Source organism: Microcaecilia unicolor, chromosome 3 (genome assembly GCF_901765095.1).
Source record: "Microcaecilia unicolor chromosome 3, aMicUni1.1, whole genome shotgun sequence".
NCBI classification, from domain to species: domain Eukaryota; kingdom Metazoa; phylum Chordata; class Amphibia; order Gymnophiona; family Siphonopidae; genus Microcaecilia; species Microcaecilia unicolor.
Window position 1 is genome coordinate 235,937,967 of NC_044033.1, and position 23,783 is coordinate 235,961,749.

General features: G+C 43.3%; 1 protein-coding gene across 1 annotated transcript in view; it reads right to left on the minus strand.

Annotated features, from left to right (window-relative positions):
• Positions 1-15,059, minus strand: part of LOC115464452 (extracellular calcium-sensing receptor-like) — a 67,054-nt gene extending 51,995 nt beyond the window's left edge. The window contains exons 1-4 of the mRNA XM_030194832.1: positions 14,767-15,059; positions 11,612-11,903; positions 9,284-10,051; positions 5,233-5,367 (exon numbers count right to left, since the gene is read on the minus strand). Coding sequence (XP_030050692.1) covers positions 5,233-5,367; positions 9,284-10,051; positions 11,612-11,903; positions 14,767-15,059 — 1,488 coding nt within the window. The remainder of the gene's footprint in view (positions 1-5,232; positions 5,368-9,283; positions 10,052-11,611; positions 11,904-14,766) is intronic.
• Between the last annotated feature and the right edge of the window lie 8,724 nt (positions 15,060-23,783).

Genomic DNA, 23,783 nt, shown 5'->3' on the forward strand with positions numbered 1-23,783 from the left:
AAACCCCCACAAACATGTGGCTCAAACAGGCCGGGGTAAGGTACCACTGATACAAGACTTTGGTACAGTTCTCTTGAATATTGACCGCTGGGGAACTATTAACAGTTGCCCTCTCCATTCTCTGCCACTCTGCCTCCTCATAACTCACACCCAGTTCCTTTTCCCATCTAGTACGGTAAGGACAGACCTCAGGTACACGGTCCCTTAGATGGCCATACAGCAAGGTGATCAACCCCCTAGATCCTAAATTTCTAACACAGATTTCTTCTAAAAAGGTCACATCTCCAAACAGCCTCTCCCTAATCCCAGGTGAGTGAAGAAAATGTATAAGTTGGTGATAAGCATTTTGGTCCCTGCACGGCAGTCTAAAGGTATCTGCCAGCTCAGCAAAAGAAGCAAATCCATTACCCTCCACCAATTGACCCCATAGATCTAAACCTTGTCGCCGCCAGCGAGTGAAAGCTGAAGGGACACAGCATGGCTGAAATGCAGAGTGGTATGCTATAGGGGATAGGCGGGAGTTGTAAAAACCCTTTGTGCGTTCCAATTTATCCCAACATGTAAATGTATGCTGAATAATAGGGGGCAAATGGTTACCCAGATAACGACGCCCAGGGGCCAACCAAATCAAGTGTCCCAACTTCAATGGACTGCGAATCAAGCTTTGCTCCATCTGTACCCATAGCTTATGAGCTGGCTCCTGAAACCACTCTACAGCAGCTCTGGCTTGTGCAGCCAAATAATTTGTCTAATTTAGGAACGCCCAACCCGCCCTTAGCCCTACGGGCCCTATACATAACGGCACGTGGGAGTCTTGGTCTACCTCCCCTCCAAATAAATGTATGCAGTCTATCCTGCAATGACTGGAGCAACTGTCCCTTAATTGGTAGAGGTATAGCTTGAAATAGAGTAAGCAAGGAAGGATATTCATTTTAACAGTGGCTATCTGACCAAACCAGAATAAGGACAAGGGTTCCCAATGCTCCAGATGGTTCCTAATCATCGTCAGCAATGGAACATAGTTAGCTTCGCTCAACCTTTCAAGATTACTAGTAATGTAGACCCCCAAGTATTTTATACTCTCAGTCACCCAAGTTAGAGGATACAGTTGTCTACACCGACAATAATCTGCATCCGGCAGCCCCAATGCCATTGCCTCAGTCTTAGTAACATTGATTTTAAACCCTGAGACCTGCCCGTATCTCTCTGTCTCCTGAAACACCGCTAGCAAGGATGTAAGACCGCTTTTAACACGCATGAGGGGCACCGAGTATCTAATGATGCCATTCGGCTTATGTAACACCCCAGCGGTGTTCCAAAACTTTGCGAACTTTATCTTTCAGGACCTCCTCTACAAGACGGTCATTTTCTACCTGGACGACATCTTGATCTTCTCTCAGTCCAATCAGGATCATCCTTCACATGTTCGCACCGTTCTCCAGCGGCTTCGGGAGCACAGGTTATTCGCAAAACTGGAGAAGTGCGTCTTCCACCAGCACGAGATTCCCTTCTTGGGTTATATCATCTCTGGACAGGGACTGCGGCTAGATCCGGTGAAGCTCCAAGCCATTCGGAACTGGCCGGTACCCCAGGGACTCTGTGCTCTACAAAAATTCCTGGGGTTTTCAAACTACTACCGGCAATTCATTCTGAATTACTGTCTGATCACCGCACCCTTAACTACCCTTAACGGCCCTTACCAAGAAGGGAGCGGATGTGAGAAATTGGACTCAAGAAGCCTTTTTTTAAAATCATTTTACGTAATTACATTCACATTTATCACATAAATGTAAGGGAAACCAGAAATTGATATTAAAAAAGAAAACATTTTCTCCCACCAATATATGTTATATAATCGTCCACAACTGGGAGATCCAAGATCAGGAAAACAATCTCAAAGAAAATAAGAAAAACTCAAAATGGTTAATCTTACAATTCACATTTTCTGAGGGAGGAAGGTTAATTGGTAATTGCAGCCGGTACAGTGGTAACTAAAGGAAGTTGCTGCAGAGGGTTCTTCATCTGTTCTTTCAACTCCACAAACTCTTGTAATTTCTTAGGTTCAACAAATAAGTAATTAATAAAATTCAAAGAAATAGAACACTTACAAGGGAATCGCACTAGGAAGGTCCCACTTAGGGCAATGATCTTTGGCTTAAAAGCCAAAAGTTCACACCTCCTAGTCTGCGATTCCCCTGATAAGTCAGGAAATATATTTATCTTTGAACCCAAAAAACTATCAACCATGTGTCGGAAATACAATTTCAAAACATTATTCCTATCTAAATCAAAAGCGAAAGTCACTAGTAATGTAGCTTTTCCAAAATATCAGTTAAGTTCACATCTCTTTTCTCTGATATAGAAGATTATTTAGGGGAAATATAAATCGCTTTAGACACCGGAGGGTGACTATCAGAAAATGTTTGCAAATTATCAGAGAAATATTTCTTCAACAGTTCAATAAAGGAAAAAATTCCATAGTCAAAGTCTCTATTTTTTTATCTTGGACTTCCACTTTGCTAGATAAGTATTGATATAAATTCTTTAATTCACATGTTTATTCCTGAAAAATGTTTTACATCTGAAGAAGAAAGTTATTCACACTCTGCAGCGCTTCTCATAATACGTCCATTGTGACATTTTTTGGCTTCACCAAGTCCAATTTCTCCACAGAAACCGCTCCAGATATCTTCAGGGGGGAGGGAGAACTCACTCTCCAATCCCCCCGTTGGTTTATTATCCGGAGTCGATGCTGCGCCAGGACCTCCTCGGGTCGCGTGAAAATCCTGACCCACTTCGGGCATTTCCACTGTTGACCTCCATAGCGAAGCGTTATTGTTTCCAGGTCTTGGAGGGGTCGTGCCAACAGGGGGACTCAAAGTCACTCCCTCTCCACTGAGATTCGGCGATAAAGCCTTGCTGTTCCCCGAAGCAGGAACCGATATCCCCAACATTATGACCCCGAATCTCTCCAAAGTAGACTGAGAAGTGGTGGGAACCCCAGCTGTGTTCGAGGAGGACAACACCATGGCTTTACCTTTTCTCTTCCCCATTCTCTGGGGAGTGCGCCTACTTCTTCAGGTATTCTGGTGTAAAACGGGAACTCAACTAACGTACGTCCTCCCTCAACGCCATCTTGGATCCTCCATTTTGGGACACTCTTTGTCTGGTTTCTCCTCAGAGGCCTGTCTGATATGGGTAACCCTACAGCATAGCCTTCTGAGTCATTGAAACACTGAAGCCCCTCCACCTCTACAAGGTGGTGTCCCTTCGGAGGGGGATTCAAGAAGCTTTGACTGCATTCTCCACGTTGAAGGAGGCCTTTCTGGTTGCTCCAATACTTCAGAGTCCTGATCCGGCTAAACCTTTTCTGGTGGAAGTGGACGCCTCTTCTTTGGGGGCCGGGGCAGTGCTGTTCCAGACCGGTGAATCTGGCAAGAGGCATCCATGTTTCTTCTTTTCCCGTAAGTTCTCCCCTACCGAGAAGAATTATACTATAGGAGATCGAGAATTGCTTGTATTCAAGTGGGCCCTCCAGGAGTGGCGTTATCTGCTAGAGGGAGCCGCACATCCCATCACCATCATGACGGACCACAAGAATTTATTATATCTACAGGACGCGAAGAGACTGAATCCACGCCAGGCTCGATGGTCCCTTTTCTTCACGCATTTTGATTTCCGACTGGTGTTTCGACCAGCAGAGAAGAATATGCAGGAGGACACCCTCTTCCGGGTATTTGAGGCACCTGGAGAACCAGAGGAGCCTCATCCTATGCTAAACCCAGCTTGCATTCCAGCCGCCCTTGGTGTTTCCACCTTACACAAGATCACAGTACATCCTCGGCTTCGAAGGAAGGTACTCCAATGGGGACATTCATCGACCTTCACCGGCCACTTCGGTTTCCAGAAGACCTACCATCTTATCTCCCGTTCTTACTGGTGGCCACGGATGGCACAAGACATTCAGCAATTTGTTTCCACCTGTCCCGTTTGTGCCCGGAGTAAATCGTCCCATGGAAGACCTTGGGGGCAGCTGCAGCCTCTACCCATACCCCAGCAGTCGTGGCAAGAGATATCGATGGATTTTATCACTGACCTGCCAGCTTCCCAGGGAAACACGATCATCTGGGTGGTAATCGACCGATTCTCCCGGATGGCCTATTTTGTACCCATGAAAGCGCTACCCACGGCTTCCACCCTTGCTACCAGTTTCATCTGTCACATCTTCCGCCTGCATGGATTACCCCAGCGGATTATTAGCGACAGGGGTTCTCAGTTCACATCCCGATTTTGGAGAGCTCTTTGCACTGCCTTTGGTATCACGACACTATTCTCATCAGCGTACCATCCACAAACTAACGGGATGGCAGAAAGGGTGAACCAGACCCTCAAAACATTTTTGCGAGCCTACACTAATCATCGCCAAGATGACTGGGCTTCTCTACTGCCCTAGGCCAAATTCACTTATAATAATAGTGTTCATTCCGCCTCTCAGACCTCTCCATTTTTTTTTGTTTTTGGATGTCATCCACATTTGCCTTCACCTGTTCCTGTCACTCAAGTGCTTCTGCAACTTCAGCTGACTCTTGCTACTTTTCAGAGCATGTGGAGAGACGTCCAGGAGCATCTGCAGCAAGCCGCAGTTCGGGCGAAACGGTCTTTTGACTAGAGGAGACGAGCGGCTCCTATTTTCCAGCCACGGCAGAAGGTATGGCTTAGCACTAGACATCTGAGGCTTCGGTTGCCATCCTTCAAATTTGCTCCCAGATTCATTGGGCCATTCTCGGTTTTGTCCCGAGTAGGGTACATCACCTACTGACTCTAGTTACCCCGAAACCTTAAGATACATGTTGCCTTTCATGTGCCTCTCTTAAAACCTTTCCTCTCCTCCAGATGACACCCGGACCGTAGGAAGGAGGCGATTCCTGAAGCAGAGCCCGATCCTGAATACGAGGTGGAGGAGATACTAGACTCTAAACATCGGGGGAGACAGCTTTTGTATCTATTCTCCTGGATCCATCGGACCAGAAGACAACTCATGGGAACCGGCTAAGAATGTCCATGCTCCTGAGCTGGTGAGGGAATTCCATACCTGATATCCTGCTAAACCTGGACCGGGCCGGTGAGGAGGGGGTCTTCCGGAAGGGGTACTGTTACACTCCTACCTTGCTACTCCTGGCGGCGGCCATCTTAGGAGGTTCATCTGAGGGGCAGACATCTTGGAAGGTTCACCTGTATCTGTTTCTGAGTGGCAGCCATCTTTTGAAGTTCATTTGTATCTGTTCCTGAGAGGCAGCCATCCTTATGGGATGTGCCCAATGAGAGTCCTCGCCTGACAGCTGTGGCAGAGATCCTCTGATGAGAGGCCTACTTAAGAGCAGAACACAGTCAGCATTTTGCTTTGGCTTCAACTTCGGTGGAGTTCGTGGTGTTTCCGGTGTTCCTGTGTCTAGTGGTTTGACCATTGCCTGTATCCGGACCATCTCTTTGTTTGCTGCCTGCCTGGACCATTGCCTGAATCCTGACCATCTCTTTGTTTGCTGCCTGCCTCGACCATTGCCTGAATCCTGACCATCTCTTTGTTTGCTGCCTGCCTCGACCATTGCCTGAATCCTGACCATCTCTTTGTTTGCTGCCTGCCTCGACCATTGCCTGAATCCTGACCATCTCTTTGTTTGCTGCCTGCCTGGACCTTTGCCTGTATCCTGACCATCTCTTTTGTCTGCTGCCTGCCTGGACCTTTGCCTGACTTCCGACCTTACTTTTGGCGTGCCTCTTCTCTCGGTTGGAATCTCGAAGTCCTCTCGACCCTGGGGCCTGGGGGCTCAACCCCCAGGGGAAGGGGTCACTCCAGGTGAACTCTCAGTATTGTCCGGCCATGTTGCGGAGCTCAGGTCTGAGTTGTCTCATCTGTGCTTCGCTGGGTACAGGGGCTCATAAGCTACAATTCCTTAACACATACATGCTCCTAATTCTGATATTCCTGATTTCTTTCACACGGCTGTTGATGTAATATCTAATGGAAGTGACTAGGGGGAAATTTTAATTTAATTCAGAATCCTGAGATGAATAGAAAATCTGTTTATCCTTTCAAAATAATCTAAGGCTTGGTCACCTCTATGTGATGTAATGATACAGCTGCATGAACAAGATGCTTGGCACCTTATGCATAATAATTTGAGATATTACCCATTTTATTCCCTACCATACAATTCATATTCCAGAATAGATTATTTTTTTATATCCAGCTCCTTTTTAGATAAAACATGCCACTCCAGTATTGAAAGTATTCCACTATCAGATCATGCACACATAGTCCTTCAACTTAACATCACTGATGTCAGATTTGTGAGTTCTTGTACCAAGTAGAGCGCTGTTGAGCCCGGTACTTGGACAAGGTTCTTCTTGGTGGCCAGACAACCCCGGGTTTCACCTGCGCTGACCGCCATTCCCCAGAGGTTGAACCCCTAGGTGCGGGCGGCCTGCAGGACTTACGAGACGGAGCTGGAAGCGGGATGGTGAATGTATCGGCCAGGCAGGCAGCAGGCAAGAGAGTGAACCAGGTACTGGCAAAGTCAATAGGCAGGCAGCAGGCAGGGGAGTAATCCAGGAACAGGCAATGTCAATAGGCAAACAACAGGCAAGAGAGTAATCCAGGTACAGGCAAAGTCAGCAACAATGGACAAGTAGATAAGAAGCAAACTATAGAGCAAGTAACACATACCAAAGTTTAAGCCAATGTATGGAGTCCAGGAAGAGCTCCGCTAATAAAGTGCTGGCGTCTGACATCAGCAGGAACCAGCAGGGAGAAGGAGCACAGCCATAGGACAAGAGCAGGGGGAGGAGGAACCGGAAGACCAATAGGAGAGCAGACCCAGGTGCATGGAAGCAAAGTAATCAAGGAGCCTGAAAGCCAGGCACAGAGAGAGCAGACACAGGTGCATGGAAGCAAAACAATTAAGGAGCCTGCAACCACCACTCTCTGAACAAACCCAGAGAAGGACTACACACAGATGGCTCAGGGTAGTGCCAGTCAAGTGTGCGTGTCGATGGGACCCCCCGCAGCCCACGAATGCCGCTTGCGTTGAGGTAGGGGACATGATAACTGAGCAGGCAAAACATAAGACAAACTGGTGATTTAATGCCATATTATTATATTGTTTAAATTTCTAAAATAATATCTCTATTTCATTCTATTCAAAGTATTTATATCCCACTAATATCTATATTGAATCTATTCGGGTTACATAATTTCAAAAACACACATGTAGAAACAAGAAAGCCCTACAAAATTGTTCATTCAAATACTTAATAAAAAGATAAGTCTTCAAACCATTACGGAATTGTATATAGCTAGAAATCACCCAAATTTAATTTGTACAGGTATATAATTCTACAATTTACTAGCTTGAAAAATAAAAGAACTATGCTTTACTTTTTGCAATTTTTGAAACATCTATGTGAATATACAGACTTCACTGCATCGTGCTTCCCTTTCACACTGTGTAAACATATAGCATATCTTCTTTCTGACAATAACTACTACTACTACTATTTAGCATTTCTATAGCGCTACAAGGCATACGTAGCGCTGCACAAACATAGAAGAAAGACAGTCCCTGCTCAAAGAGCTTACAATCTAATAGACAAAAAATAAAGTAAGCAAATCAAATCAATTAATGTGTACAGGAAGGAGGAGAGGAGGGTAGGTGGAGGCGAGTGGTTACGAGTCAAAAGCAATGTTAAAGAGGTGGGCTTTCAGTCTAGATTTAAAGGTGGCCAAGGATGGGGCAAGACGTAGGGGATCAGGAAGTTTATTCCAGGCGTAGGGTGCAGCGAGACAGAAGGCGCGAAGTCTGGAGTTGGCAGTAGTGGAGAAGGGAACAGATACCCTGTTTCCCCGAAAGTAAGACATCCCCTGAAAATAAGACCTAGTAGAGGTTTTCCTGAATTGGTAGATATAAGGCCTCCCCCGAAAGTAAGACCTAGCAAATTTTTGTTTGAAAGCAGGGCCGCTGAGAGCCGGACAAGGCCGCCCCCGGGCCACCCCCCCACCCGAGGTCGCCAGGCCCCCCCCCCTCCACCCACCCTCCGTCGCTCCCGGAACTAACCTTAAACGCCTCCTTTCACCTTCGCAGCAAGCAGCAGCAGGGCAGACCTCTCCTTCCTTCCGTGCCCCGCCCTCATGGACGTTACGTCAGGCGAGGGCGGGACACGGAAGGAAGGAGTGGCCTGCCCTGCTGCTGCTTGCTGCGAAGGTGAAAGGAGGCGTTTAAGGTTAGTTCGGGAGCGACGGAGGGCGGGCGGGCCAACCCCGATCCAACCCCGATGTTTCCACGAAAAATAAGACAGCCCCTGAAAATAAGACCTAGCGCATTTTGGGGGGCAAAAATTAATATAAGACAGTGTCTTATTTTCGGGGAAACATGGTAAGAAGGATTTATCCATGGAGCGGAGTGCACGGGAAGGGGTGTAGGGAAGGACGAGTGTGGAGAGATACTGGGGAGCAGCAGAGTGAGTACATTTATAGGTTAGTAGAAGAAGTTTGAACAGGATGCGAAAACGGATAGGGAGCCAGTGAAGCGACTTGAGGAGAGGGGCAATTTACCCTTTACCACTGACTGCAACTATCACTCTCTCTTCCTTAGTTTCCGATCTCCTCTCCTTAACCACTCACGTTTCTGGACTTGATTCACACAGGGATCCAGAGCAACACTTTATATTTCCCTCTGTACTGGTTTATTTGCCACTTGTTTTTCCTTGTTTGCTGATCTGATTCTTTAAAGAGCCTTTATTCCTGCTTTGCATATTCTGTTGGTTCCATTACTTCGCATGCAAGTGGTTTTAACTCATTCCTTTTTCCCTTTGGAAAGCCTGTCCAAGTTTAATCATGGAACTAGATTCTGGAGGCTTGCTTTCATACTTTTTGTGTTTGGATCCATTGATGCTGTTAAATAGGCCTGGAGGCTATGATGGTAACTCTGTGTGTATAATCTAGTTCTATGAGGCCCATTTCACACTTCTAGTGGCCTAAAAGGTATATCTTAAACCTAAAACTTATATCACATTCAGTACATTTAATATGTTTCGCTGACATATTAAATTCTCTAGTGTTTCGTGTGAAGGTGACAGGAAGCTTTTATCAAACTCAGTGCATGTAAATGGTTTGACCCCTACATCAATTCTCTTGCAGATTGTGAAATTTGCTCCCACTGAATGTTTTACCACACTCAGCACGTTTAAATGGTTACACTTCTATGTGAATTCTGACATAGGATATTACCTTCCATGGCAAAAAATCAAAAAAACTCTCACTTTCTCCAGATCTAGAAGTGATCATGTCATGCAATGCATGTGCCAAGCTGTACACAGCATTGTATACATTGTAGCTGTCCCCAGAGTTTATGATGTCACAGTGTATGATGTAGGCAGATGTTTCATCATTGCTGCAGGATCTTTGGATGCTTTTCAGGCACTGGTTGTTACATAGGTCCCTCCACCACATCTCTATGAATGAATCATTTGGAAACATGGAAGGATTCACCTCACGGACAAATTTGTGAAAATTTGGAATAATTTTCTTTCCCACGGTGAAAGCTAAGGTATTTTTTCTATCAATAAAGTATGAGGGCAAGACAAATTGCCATTCAGCTGTCATGATCCAGACCTTTCCAGGTGCTTCCCAAATCGATGTATGACTTACAGCCTCTGTGTAGTCTTTACTACAATACAAAATAATCACTTTAGTTGAAGATTTATGGATGATCTCAGAAATATTTTTCATATCTTGAAACAGCAGAGTATTGGACTGACTAAAGGTTTCTATGAATTCAATGCAACCTCCACTCTGCTCAATCCCTTCTCTCAGGATCTGCACAGCCCTCATGCTGTTCTCATCACTAGATGCAATGATACCGACCCAGGTCCAACCAAAATGCGTCAATAGTTTGACTATCCCAGCACAGAGGTGCAGATCACTAGGTACAGTTCGGTAGAAATAAGGAAACTCAACCTCGTCGCTCATGACAAGATTCCCTGAGGTGTAACTGATCTGCTGAAAATAAAAGATGGAATTTATCATCACCTTTATTGTGAAAAGATCACATTTTATTCATATATCAAATACTTAGAGCCTAATTCTACTGTAAAGAGTGGAGGAGAAAACAGGTGACATGATAAAGCCAGTAGTATAGTTAACATATTAATGATGACAGAAAAAGACCTGAATGGTCCATCCAGTCTGCCCAAAAATGACATTATCAACTCCTGATTATACAAAAAAAAATGAATGTGATATACTTGATCATTGTCTCTTTGGCATTTCTGTGACACAGACCATAGAAGTCAGCCCAACCCTGTTCTTAGGTTCCAAGTACTGAAGTTGCCTTCAAAGCCCACTTTGTCATTTTTGGTACATCAACAGTAAAGTCTGCCTGGCCCTGTTTTTACATTCCAAATTACTGGAATTTCTATCAAGACCTCTCCAGCCCATCTTAAACCGATTGACATACACATACAGCTATTTAAGTTATGAATTTTATACCATCAGTTTTCTAACTAAAGATTCTCTGTGTTCATCCCATGCCTTTTTGAATTCTGTCACCATTTTTTTCTTCACCACCTCCCTCGGGATAGCATTCCAGTCATCAACCACCCTCTCTGTGAAAAATAATTTTCTAACATTAACCCTTAAGACTACAACCCCAATTCATGTTCTCTAGTTTTACCATTTTCCCTTCTCTGGGACACTGCTGAGTAAAAGGAAACTTTCCCCTGTGTGACCTCTGTAGCTGCCAGTGATGAAATTCTGAAATAAGAGCCCCACCCTTGGACCTTCCTCCAGAAACTCAAACTCCACATATCCTTTGTTTACTAATTTTTTCACAAGGCAGGGGCAATACACTGTTATTCTCTCCAACTTCTGTACATCAAGATTGCTATACAATTTAAGGGTAAAAGGTTGCTTTACATATGACTGAACAGGGACAGCTGCAGAGAAAAGGCTCTGGGTTGGCCAAGGCTGTTCATTATGACTTCTGTTACCGGAAAAAGGGCTGAAGATTGACCATCAGTGGAGGGGGCTAGTGAAGGAGGGGAGCAGGAGTCATGGGAGAGAGGGAAGGAGCTGAGGTCAGAAGAGTTGAGGCTCTTGATTCATGGCAGGAAGGATGGGGGAAGGATAATAAAGTTGCTTTGGGAGCTGGCCCGACACACTGGTTCAGAACTGCTGAGTTACAGCAATTCACCTTGTTTCCAGGAAATAGAATCATGCAACCTGATACGTTGATTTGTTTCATTCAGGAAATTACGTTAGTTATAATGAAACTTGCAACAAATTTCCCTCTCAGACTTCTTATTATACTAAGAATTAATAATTTTATACTCATGAGTTCAAATTATACATCATACATATTAATCACATTGGCCTTAAAGTTTGAACCATGTAGTTCATTTTGCAAACTTTTGTCTCTGAATCATTATCTAAATTCTACAATTTGTCACAGTTAAGGGTGAGAGTATAATAATTTGGTTTACTTTTGCTAAAGGTTGATGTTCTTTAAGGAAGGTTTACAGAAGAGTGAATGAAGTGCAATCAAAGATGCTCTCTGACCTGTGGATAGTGGTATATCTTGGAGAGGCTGGAAAACTGGCTCGAATGCTCAGCTGGAAGACCTTCAATAATAACAGCCAGTGGTCCAGATGTTTTGCAGATGTAATTTGGGATCCCAGTGTCCATTCCTGAAAATATGCCCATGGCAGCTGTATACATTAGTAATATATTGTTATAAGGGTTATAAATGTGGAATCCCAGTTTGAGGTTGGGTAAGAGCTCCGAGCTGTTGTTAATCTCCTCCACCGCAGACACAAAGGCCAGGAAGTTGTAATAGTTCAATAGTACAGGACTTTAAGGACAATAAATTTAATTTAATATTAAATTAGCATCAAACTATAAGATACAGAAACACATACATTAGTGTTAGACAAGAGTAAAATAGGTTTAGGATAAGGAGTGGCCTAGTGGTTAGGGTGGTGGACTCTGGTCCTGGGAAACTGAGGAACTGAATTCAATTCCCACTTCAGGCACAGCTCCTTGTGACTCTGGGCAAGTCACTTATCCTTCCATTGCCCCAGGTACAAATAAGTGCCTATATATGTAAGCCGCATTGAGCCTGCCATGAGTGGGAAAGCGCGGAGTACAAATGTAACTAAAATAAAATATTGGTTTGATAACAAAGACCAAAGCATGCGTGCTCCAGGATCACCACAAATTAATTGTATTTCTAATATTTTTTCTATTTGTAGCCATGAATCAGGCCATAGCAAGTAAATGCACATTGTACCCTCATTCACACATCCATATTCACTAGATTCTAGCACCTCTCTTTCTCTGCCTATACATATGCATGTGAACCAACAATATGGGGGGGGGGGGGGCATTTTCGATAGTTCATATGAGTCAGCCTTTGGATGTTTTGAGCTAAACGTACCAACTCCAAATAAGAGAAAACTCATTTTTGAAAAAAGAAAAGCATCTACCTTTTTTTCCTAAAATACTGCTTCTAACAAAGTTCTGTTCTTTATGCATTTATCTTTTTAGGCAATTAAAAAAAAAAAAAAGTTAAAAATTGACAAAATCATGCCATTGGGATATAGGAGGGGCCAACATTTTTAGCAAACTGGTCCCCAGATATGGCAGGAAAGCAATTGGGCACCCCAGTGGGCACTGCAGTGGACTTCATATAAATGCTCCCAGGTATACATCATTGCTCCCTTACCTTGTCTGCTGAGCCTTAAAAAACCCACCTGAAACCCACTACTCCCAACTGTACACCACTACAATAGCCATTATGAGTGAAGGGGTCATGTATATAATGGGTACAGTGGGTTTCTAGTGAGTTTTGGAGGGCTCACAGTTTCCACCACAAGTATAACAGGTAGTAAGAGGTAAAGGCCTGGGCCACGTGTCTACAGTGTACTTCATCCACCACCAACCACACTACTCCTGGGACCTGTATACTGCTCTGAAGGACCTTGCTATATTATCTAAGGCTGTCATAGAAGCTGGTGAGTACTATTTTTATTCATATTTTTTATTAGTGGGAGGGGGTCAGTGACCTCTAGGGTAGTAAGGGGAGGGGTACTCCCTGAGCCCAGTGGTCATCTGGTCATTTAGGGCACATTTTTGTGTCTTGCTCATTAAAAAAACAGGTCTAAACCAAAATAGTTGAAGATTTCACCCTAGATGCTTTGGTTTTATTCCATTATAATTATGGTTATAAAACATCCAAGTATAATGCACACCCTAATTCCAATTTTAAAACACCTCTTAGACATCCGCTTGTGATTTGGACAAACTACAGATGAAATGCATAGATAGATGTCCGCAAAACAGGTTTTGTAAAAACCAATTTGGATATTTAGAGAAAAGAAAATCCATCCAAATGGTGCGTTGTGACACTTTTTGGACATTTTTCTCTTTTGAAAATGAGCCCCACAAACTCTTCACCCAAGATTATACAGGAACCAAAGGAGGTTGGATGAGGAAGTGGTATCGGGGGAGATTGCATGCTTGGAAGTACAGCCGGAAAGCCCCAATCCCCAGCAACAAAAAAAGAAGCCAGACTCATGATGGAACAGCTAGAAGTTCACATCAGCCACAGGTGAAGATGTGTCCCAGAGTGCAAGGAGAAAGAAAAAAGGAAGGGGGCGGTCATAAGAGGAAGAAGAGAAAGGAAGGGGTAAGAAGGAGGAAGATGAGGTGAGGTGGGAGAAGACCACTAAACTTCAATTAAGTAGTCTATTTTAAAATTTCATACAAAAGTTTGTAATTCAATTTATTTTTATGGGTAACTCTACTTGACTTTTGTGGAAAATAGCAGACAGTTCACAGGAAAACCCTCTGGTTACTAAATCAGTGCCTGAATACTCTGTTCACATGAATAACTTCCCTAAATCTTAATGCACAGATACTGTGTTTTTAGGTTCATGGGATATACTGGTTATGTGCTGTCAAGTTTCTGCACTAAAGGAGACTTAGGATGGAGGTAATTAATACAAAAGTAAGCAAAATGGTGTATTGTCTGAAGAATAAGTCACACACAGAGGGGCTGAAGGAGATAAAGACACACTCGACATAAGAAGAAGAGCAAAAGGAAGATATAATGCAAGTTTTCACATACTTATATGCTATGAATAAGGTACAAACAAGTAGTATTTTCAAAAGAATGAAAAGCTGAATTTTAAAAGGCTGTCAAAGGAATTAAGAAGGGGAGAACCTCAAAAAACAAAAGATGTGATTTTTTGTTTCTTTCTTGGAGAGTATAGTGGATATTTAAAGTAGTTCAATAGTAAATAGCAACAAAATGCAAACATGCTTTGGAAAAACATGGGGAGGTCACTTTTCACAATACGTTTACCCAGGATCTGAAGCTGTCTGAAAACTTTTCAATCTGTTCATTGGAAGAAGTACACACATGGAAAAATACACTTTATCTGCTCTAAAGATATGAGAGATTGAGAGAGACAACATCATATCCAGTTGTGTATTTTTACAATGATTTTATGGGGAAAATATTTATCGATAAAGAGATGAAATTCTTATCAGGTCCTTTTTCCCCAGGGTACATTTCAACGGAAAATACTCATACTTAATGTAAGAGAATTGGTAACTTGTAATCAGGTTATATTTGCAGTTCATGCCAGTGACTAACGAAAAAAAAAATACAAGCCTGACTAATGTAGGAAATGAGCCATAATTCTACTTACTAGCTAGATACAACAAATGAGGGAACAGTTGTGAAGGATGGAAGATGAAATGGAAAAGAGATTTCTACAGTTACAAGTCCCCCAATCATGATGTCCCCATCCCTCTGGTAGCCTGGTCGTAGCTCTGTTGATCGGTAGTTTCCAAGTGTGCACTGACACTCAGCCGTCTTCCACAGGATGTCACAAAGCATCAACACAATCAGAACCAGATGAACTTCCATTTTTAGTGCTGTGAAACAGCTTCTACTGTGATAACGTTCACTCTTCCCACTCCAAATGTAACAGCTGGGCATGGTGTGGGATGCTGTATGGTTCCTGATGGTGCTATCTAACTAAATATTTGAGTGATGTGCAGAAAGCATTAAGTATTAAACTGCAGTGAAGTAGACCTGTGCATATACACACAAAAAGGATAACAAAAGCTTGCATAATTTAATGTATATCGAGAGGTGACCACTCTATTTCTAGCTGAGCTCCAATGCCTGTGAGGATATCATGTGGTCTCTGTTGGGCCCTGATGCTCAGAGGTTCATCCTTAAGGGATATCTGCTCTTGACAGCTTCATTTATCTTGAAATATAGATTGTTTCTTTTAAATATAACCTTATGGATCCTTTGTCTTCATTAACTTAAAGACAAATATTAATTTGATTGGCATGCTTTTGTGGATCACAGTATAACACAATATTGTAATACAGGTGAAGATAACATAAAAAGATGAAAAAAGCCCATACACTCTGCACAGTTATTCAGGGCCACCGAGAGACTAATCTGGGCCCGGGCAAGGCCGCCGCCCCGCTCCCAGGCCACCGACGCTGCAGTCCACAGTCTCACCTGCCTGCCCTTGGCTCCGTCAACAGCCTCCCTTCGTCCACCACTGGGCCCCCTGCATTAAAATCAGCAGCACCTCAGCTCGTTTGGAAAGACAGTTCGCTTTCCTTCGGGCCTCCCCTCACTGTGTCCTGCCCTCGTCTGATGTAACTTATGGTTTCCGAGAGGGCGGGACACAGGGAGGGCCTGAAGGGAAGTGATCTGCCTTTCCAAACGGATCTAAGGTGCTGCCGATTTTAATGCAGGGGGCCCGGTGTCAGATAGAGGGGGGCTGTCGACGGAGCCGAGGACAGGCAGGTGAGACCGGGGACTGCAGCGCCGGTGGTCTGACCCCGGCGCCAGGCCCCCCTTGGAGGCCAGGGAATTTTGTCCCCCCTGCCCTCTCTCTCTGCGACCCTGCAGTTATTGTGTCTTTACTGCCTTGCATACATCTGAGATTCCTGTTAGAGCGTGACTAATTACAAGGCATCTCTCCAGGACAATCTAGTGGGTTCCTTCCTTGGAAATCCAGCACCTTGAATAGCTGCACATCTGATCCCTATTACTACCATCCTGCACCCCATCTTTCCCACATTTAACTACAAGGCTTTTGTAATAATTAAAACAAATCTGCTTGATACAGATTTATTCCCCTGGCCTAAGCTAAACACGTAAAGTCAGTGAGGTCACCAGCCTATCAGTAGATTCAGTCCTACTACCTATATAGATAATGGTCTTGCCTCTATGGATTATGTTAACAGTGCCAACTCTTAATTTCAGCCAGTTAAATTGTTGATGTCATGCACTGTAAGAGCAATGTATTGTAAAGTTAGGGAATTCAGAGGTTTTAATTCATCATTTGCAAACTATTTCCATGAATTCAGGAAATGTATTTGGAAGTTTCACACATTTATGTTAATAAAAGTTTTTTTAACACGTTAACTCTTTTTAAACAAGTGTTAGGAGAATGTGTGTGGAAAAAATATGTCTTACCTGATCATTTTCTTTCCATTAATCACAACCAGAGCTGGTGTTAGAATAGCTGAAGCCCAGGTCATAAATTAAGAAAGGGACCCTCTATCTAATCCCCTCTCCTCCCTGCCCCTCCCCTGATCTCCCTACCCAATATTATTACCATACATAAAATATCTTTAAATGACTTCTTAAAACACAAAACACAGACAGACTTTCACCAAATACAGAACAAAGGATCACACCTGGAAGTAACTGCAGACTAGGTGTGCAAGGTGGCACCATGGGTCTAGTTGAGGTAGCCTGGAACATCAGAAAGCACCAATTAGCAGTCACTGTAAATAGTGGAGCTGGAGCATATGCACAGAAGAGGAGACCCTGGAAAGGCACATGGAAGCTTGGCCACTGTTTGGAAATCAGGATACTGGGCTAGGTGAACCATTGGTCTGACCCAGCATGTCTACTCTTATGTTTTTATGTTATATTCTCCGGCACACCTGCAGGGGAGCAATGCTAGGATCCGGAGCTGTACTAGTAAATTCAGTCCTTTGTTCATATCGGGGTCAGATGGCTGCTGGGGTACAGGGATACTGGTGTATGCACAGAAGCGGGATTCATGATTGCCTGCTCAAAGTAAAGAGCAATACACACCCTTTCCCATTTAACAGTTTCCTTGCTAATGGCCAAAACGGTAGTTTTAGAATGCCAGCTGTCCTTCCTCAGCCATGAGCCACTGTAGCTCCCTGTGACCACTGGCAAGTCACTTAGAGGGGCATTTTCAAAAGAAACGTCTAAATCAGAATTTGGACATTTTAAAAAGACGTCCAAATTCCAAACAGGAAAAAAGGTCATTTAAAAAAAAAAATGGACGTTTATCTTTTCTGTTGGAAAATGCTATGGACCTCTTGTGATTTGGACGTCCTTTTATGTGGTCCATTTTCAAACAAAAGACTTCCAACAGGCTTTGATCTTGGCAACATGGGTTCAACTCTCACTTCTGCTCCTTATGACTTTGGGCAAGTCAAATGCACAAGGGGCATTTTTGGATATGACATCTAAGTCTGAATTTGGACGTTTTTGTAAAACATCCAAATCAGAACAGGAAAGGTCATTTTCTATTTAAAAAAAAGTCTATTTTTTCCTTCTGAAAATGCTGTTTGGAAAAATGTTTTGTGATTTGGGGGAGTAAGGCAAGGTGATCCCTGGTCATCTGGTCATTTGAGGCACTTCTTGTGTGGAGTACAGGAATAGCCTAGTGATTAGCAGAGAAGACCTTGATCCCAGGGAAGTGGGCTCAATTCCCACTGCAGCTATTCATTATAAAAACAGGTCTAGTTCAAAACACCTCAGTTTTAGTCTTGGACGTTTTTGTTTTTTTCCATTATGGCTGAAAGACGTCCAAGTCCTAGGAATACCCAAGTCCTGCCTTTAACACACCCCTGGCATGCCCCCTTGAGATTTGGATGTCCTTCTGAGGGACTTCAGAGAAAGACGTCCAAAAAGAGGTTTTGATAATACACTGATTTGGATGTTTTTGTGAGATAAACGTCCAAATGCTGACTTGTATCACTTTTTGGACGTCTATCTCTTTTGAAAATTAGCCTGTTAATGTTCCATTTTCCCAGGTGCAAAACTTATATTGTGAACCCTCTAGAGACAAAGTAGCTGCATACAGAGCCGGCAGAATGCAATAAGAATGGTATACATGGCAGGGGGTGCCAACATTCAAGGGGCGCCAGAAACTGCCATGCTTACCCTGTGCTACACTTAAGCCCTCCAAAGATGAAGACCTACCTTGATCATTTAAGGCCACCCTGGTGGTGTACTGGCCTCTAAGGCTGCGTGAACAGGAAAGAATCCCATACTTTCCTGCCCTCTGCCATTCTTCCATCTTCCTTTGCGCTTCTGTGCCACGTGCAGTGCCGCTGTATTTTAAAAATGGCTGCCATTTTGAAAACTTGGCGGCACTGGGGCCACAGCACAGAAAAGCTATCTTCCAGAACCATGCTTGATTTTAAAGATGAATTACATATTGCTAACAATAGTTCTACAAGTTCATTTTTCAATTCTATCAGTACTCTGGGATGAAAACCATCCAGTTCAGGCGATTTGCTGCTCTTCGATTTGTCAGATTATGCCATTACATCTTCTAGATTTATAGAGATTTCATTCAGTTTCTCTGGCTCATCAGCTTTGAATACTCTGGCACCGGTATCTCTTCCAAATCTTCCTTGTTGAAGACTGAAGCAAAGAATTCATTTAATGTCTCCCCCATGGCTTTGTCTTCCCTGAGTGCTCCTTTTACTCCTCAGTCATCTAGCTGACCAACTGATTTTTTTGCTGGCTTCTTGCTTTTAATATACCTAAAAAATGTTGTTATGTATTTTTGCATCCAATGCAATCTTTTTTTCAAAGTCCCTCTTTGCCTTCCTTATCAGCGCCTTGCATTTGACTTGTCATTCCTTATGTTGCTTCTTCTTATTTTCAGTCGGATCCTTCTTCCATTTTCTGAAGGATTTTCTTTTAGCTCTAATAGCTTCCTTCACCTCACTGTTTAACCATGCCAGCTGTCATTTGGTCTTCCTCCCTCCTTTTTTAATACAGAGAATTTATTTGACCTGGGCTTCAAGGATGTTGTTTTTGAACAGCATCCACACCTGATATAAATTTTTGACCTTCGCAGCTGCTCCTCTAAGGTTTTTTTTTTCACCGTTCTTCACATTTTATCATAGTTTTCTTTTTTAAAAGTTAAATGCTAATGTTTTTAATTTCCTGTGTGTACTTACTCCAAAGCCAATATCAAATCTGATCATATTATGCTCACTGTTATCAAGCGGCCACATCATCATTGCCTCCTGCACCAGATCACGTGCTCCACTAAGGACTAGGTCTAGAGTTTTTCCTCTTCTTGTTGGCTCCTGTAACAGGGGCAACCTGTTTCACCTTTCTAGGCTGCATCAGGGGAAATAAAGGTGAATAATTCAATTTTCAAGAACTTGATAATTCTCCTCTCGAGCAACGTTTCAACACCGCCGCGTCACACTCTACGGCACTTTTCAAAAAAATGGCATCATTATTTAGCTTCACTTATTTCATTCTGTATCTATAGAAGGTATTTGTCATTTATAATTATTCACAGGGTAGTGGAGTTTTCTTATGACTCATGATTGAACACAGCCTCCTACAATTCTGAAGGTGTTGTCCTTACAAATAGGAGTGACTCCGATATTCACTGAAGTCTTTTTTCTCCACTTCTCAGATACTATTGTTGACATTTTCTTTGGAGAAATTTAATGACATCCCGAAAGATACAGAATATAAAGTAGAAAATTGATTATAAATTTTGATATTGGATTTTACAGATTCCTTAACGGAAAAGTGGTAATTGAAATAACCCGTTATTATTGTGTTGCCCAGTTTGTTAGCCTCCCTAATTTCTGATAACATTTCTACAGCTATCTGTTCATCCTGGCCAGGTTCTGATTTCTTACACTTTAAGGTCATGCTGACCTCCTTCCAATCTGCTCTTTTACGCGCCAAACAGGATTATTTTATCCAACTGACCAATTCTCTTGGCTCTAACCCTCGACTTCTCTTCACCACATTGAACTCTCTTCTCAAGGTGCCCCCTCCCCCAACTCCCCCTTCATTATCTCCTCAGACCCTTACTGAATTCTTTCATGACAAGGTTCAAAAGATAAACCTTGAATTCCCTACCTCACCACCTCTCCCTCCACTAGTCCGTTCCCCTCTCTCTCCTTCCCCTCATTCCTTTTCCTCCTTTCCTGAAGTTACTATAGAGGAAACTACACTTCTCCTTTCTTCCTCAAAATGTACCACCTGTTCCTCTGATCCCATTCCCACCCACCTTCTTAATGCCATCTCACCTGCTCTTATTCCTTTTTTCTGTCACATTCTCAACCTCTCACTTTCCACTGCAACTGTCCCTACTGCCTTTAAACATGCTGTGGTCACACCTCTCCTTAAGAAGCCTTCACTCGACCCAACTTGTTCCTCTAATTACCGACCCATCTCCCTCCTCCCTTTTCTCTCCAAATTACTTGAGCGTGCTGTTCACCACCGCTGCCTTGATTTTCTCTCCTCACATGCTATTCTTGACCCACTACAATCTGGTTTTCGCCCTCTCCACTCAACCGAAACTGCGCTTACTAAAGTCTCCAATGACCTATTACTGGCGAAATCCAGAGGTCAATATTCCATCCTTATTCTTCTTGATCTTTCCGCTGCTTTTGACACTGTTGATCACAGCATACTTCTCGATACCCTGTCCTCACTTGGATTCCAGGGCTCTGTCCTTTCTTGGTTCTCTTCCTACCTCTCATTCCGCCCTTTTAATGTTCACTCTGGTGGATCCTCTTCTACTTCTATCCCTCTGCCTGTCGGCATACCTCAGGGTTCTGTCCTTGGTCCCCTCCTCTTTTCTATCTACACTTCTTCCCTGGGTTCATTAATCTCATCCCATGGCTTTTCCTACCATCTCTATGCTGATGACTCCCAAATCTACCTTTCTACCCCTGATATCTCACCTTGCAATCCAAACCAAAGTTTTAGCGTGCTTGTCTGACATTGCTGTCTGGATGTCTCAACGCCACCTGAAATTAAACATGACCAAAACCGAGCTTCTCACTTTTCCCCCCAAACCCACCTCCCACTCCCCCATTTTCTATTTCTGTTGATGGCTCTCTCATTCTCCCTGTCTCCTCAGCTCGTAACCTTGTCGTCGTCTTTGACTCTTCTCTCTCCTTCTCTGCTCATTTCCAGCAGACCGCCAAGACCTGTCGTTTCTTTCTTTACAACATTCGTAAAATCCGCCCCTTTCTTTCCGAGCACTCTACCAAAACCCTCATCCACACTCTTGTCACCTCTCATTTAGACTGCTGCAATCTGCTTCTTGCTGGCCTCCCACTTAGTCACCTCTCCCCTCTCCAATCGGTTCAAAACTCTGCTGCCCGTCTCGTCTACCGCCAGGGTCGCTTTACTCATACTACCCTCTCCTCAAGTCGCTTCACTGGCTCCCTATCCGTTTTCGCATCCTGTTCAAACTTCTTCTACTAACCTATAAATGTACTCACTCTGCTGCTCCCCAGTATCTCTCCACACTCGTCCTTCTCTACACCCCTTCCCATGCACTCCGCTCCATGGATGAATCCTTCTTATCTGTTCCCTTCTCCACTACTGCCAACTCCAGACTTTGTGCCTTCTGTCTCGCTGCACCCTATGCCTGGAATAAACTTCCTGAGCCCAAACGTCTTGCCCCATCCTTGGCCACCTTTAAATCTAGACTGAAAGCCCACCTCTTTAACATTTGCTTTTGACTCGAAACCACTTGTAACCACTCGCCTCCACCTACCCTCCTCTCTTCCTTCCTGTACACATTAATTGATTTGATTTGCTTACTTTATTTTTTGTTTATTAGATTATAAGCTCTTTGAGTAGGGACTGTCTTTCTTCTATGTTTGTGCAGCACTGCGTATGCCTTGTAGCACTATAGAAATGCTAAATAGTAGTAGTAATAGTAGTAGTACACTCCTATCACTATCCTTTTCCCCTTTACACATCGACTTTCAATCCATAGGCATTCCAAGATGTGTTTTATTTCCTGCAGAATTTTCATCTATTTGATTCAAGGCCCTCCTTAACATACAGTGCTATCCCTCCAATTTTTTCAAATAGATGTTTAAATAAAAATGCTTTCACAGCTCTGATGTTTTCTGATACTTCGTCTCTGCCTTTCTTTCATTTTTTTAGGGGGGGGGGGGAGGCAGTAGCTGCCAGATGCATCATTCTTAACCTTCCAATATTGTTCTATCTGTGGTGGGTTCTTCTTTAACACTTAGCATGTTATCAACCACATTTTGTAGACCCTTGTCAGGTAAGACATTTGGCAATTTGGCATGCTGGCTGCAAACCTTTATCTTCTTTATTGTTATCTTGATAGGTTGTAAGATGCAATGGTATGGAACCACGTTGTTTGCAATTCACCATCTTTCAGGTTTGGTGATGGATGAACTTCTGTGAATGGTTCTGTCCTATCTGAAATTTTGGCATTCTTTTCTTCCTTTTGGTTTTAATCTGTATGTCCTTTTTGCCAGCCTGCCAGTAAAGGTAACATAGAAACCACAAAAGAACTATAAACTAAGACATTCTGAAAATCTGAAGCTTCTGATGGAAATCCCTGAAATGGGGATCCATCAGAATCTGTATCAGCAAGAAGCTACTCCATACCATTTTCAGCAGGGAACCAAGGACTTCTTTCTGCAGTTTTACTGTACATTCTACTCGTCTCCTGTCCCCTTACCCTATATTGCTTTTTTCTTCCTTCAGCTCTGTGGAGATAGGAATAAAAAACTCATCTTTCATAGATGAACTAGAATTTTCAGAAGTGGATACTCTCTTGTTTAGAACAATTTCTTACACTTGAGTAGACCATTTTTTTTGTTCTTCACTGCTAAGTCTGCTGCTTGTCCTAGATCTCTCATTAATCGTATCAGCTGTAGTATGAGTGCAAGAAGGGCTGGCATTCAAGGGGATGGGATGGGATGGGAAAAGGGATTTGATATACAGCCTTTCTGTGGTTTTCTTTTGCAACTACATTCAAAGCGGTTTACATAGTGTATACAGGTATATAACTGTACCTGGGGCAATGGAGGGTTAAGTGCCCTAACCACTAGGCTACTCCTCCACAAGGGACTATTGCGAAAGGAATTGAGAGTACAAATCTGTCCCTTCCTGCTTTCCTTCTCGTCCTTATTTCTCCCTTCCCCTCTTCCAACATTTACTCCCTCTCTTCTCTAATCTCACCTCCTTTCCTCTTCCCTTTCTCTTTCATTTCTTGCTTATCCCTTCCTTTGTTACTCCTTGAGTCTGCTCTTCTCACTCTGGGACACATCTTCATGAACTTTCTAACACTTTCAGCAGTTCCACCATGGGTCTGGCCCCATTTTTCTTGGTAGGGAATGGGGACTGGGAACTTCCACTCATGCCACCTCGCCTTGCTGAACGACAGAGCAAATATGGGAAAAATGAGAGAGAGAGGAAAGAAATGCATTTAATTTTTCCTAACCTGGAGCATACAATTTCACATCTTGTTGTTTGACAAATATGCACGAGAAGAACATTATTTCTAACCCTCCTAACCCTATTTTGCTCATGTCTACTACACATGGCAATACCTCTGTATCTTTCAGTTTGATGCTAATTTTATATTATCTGACA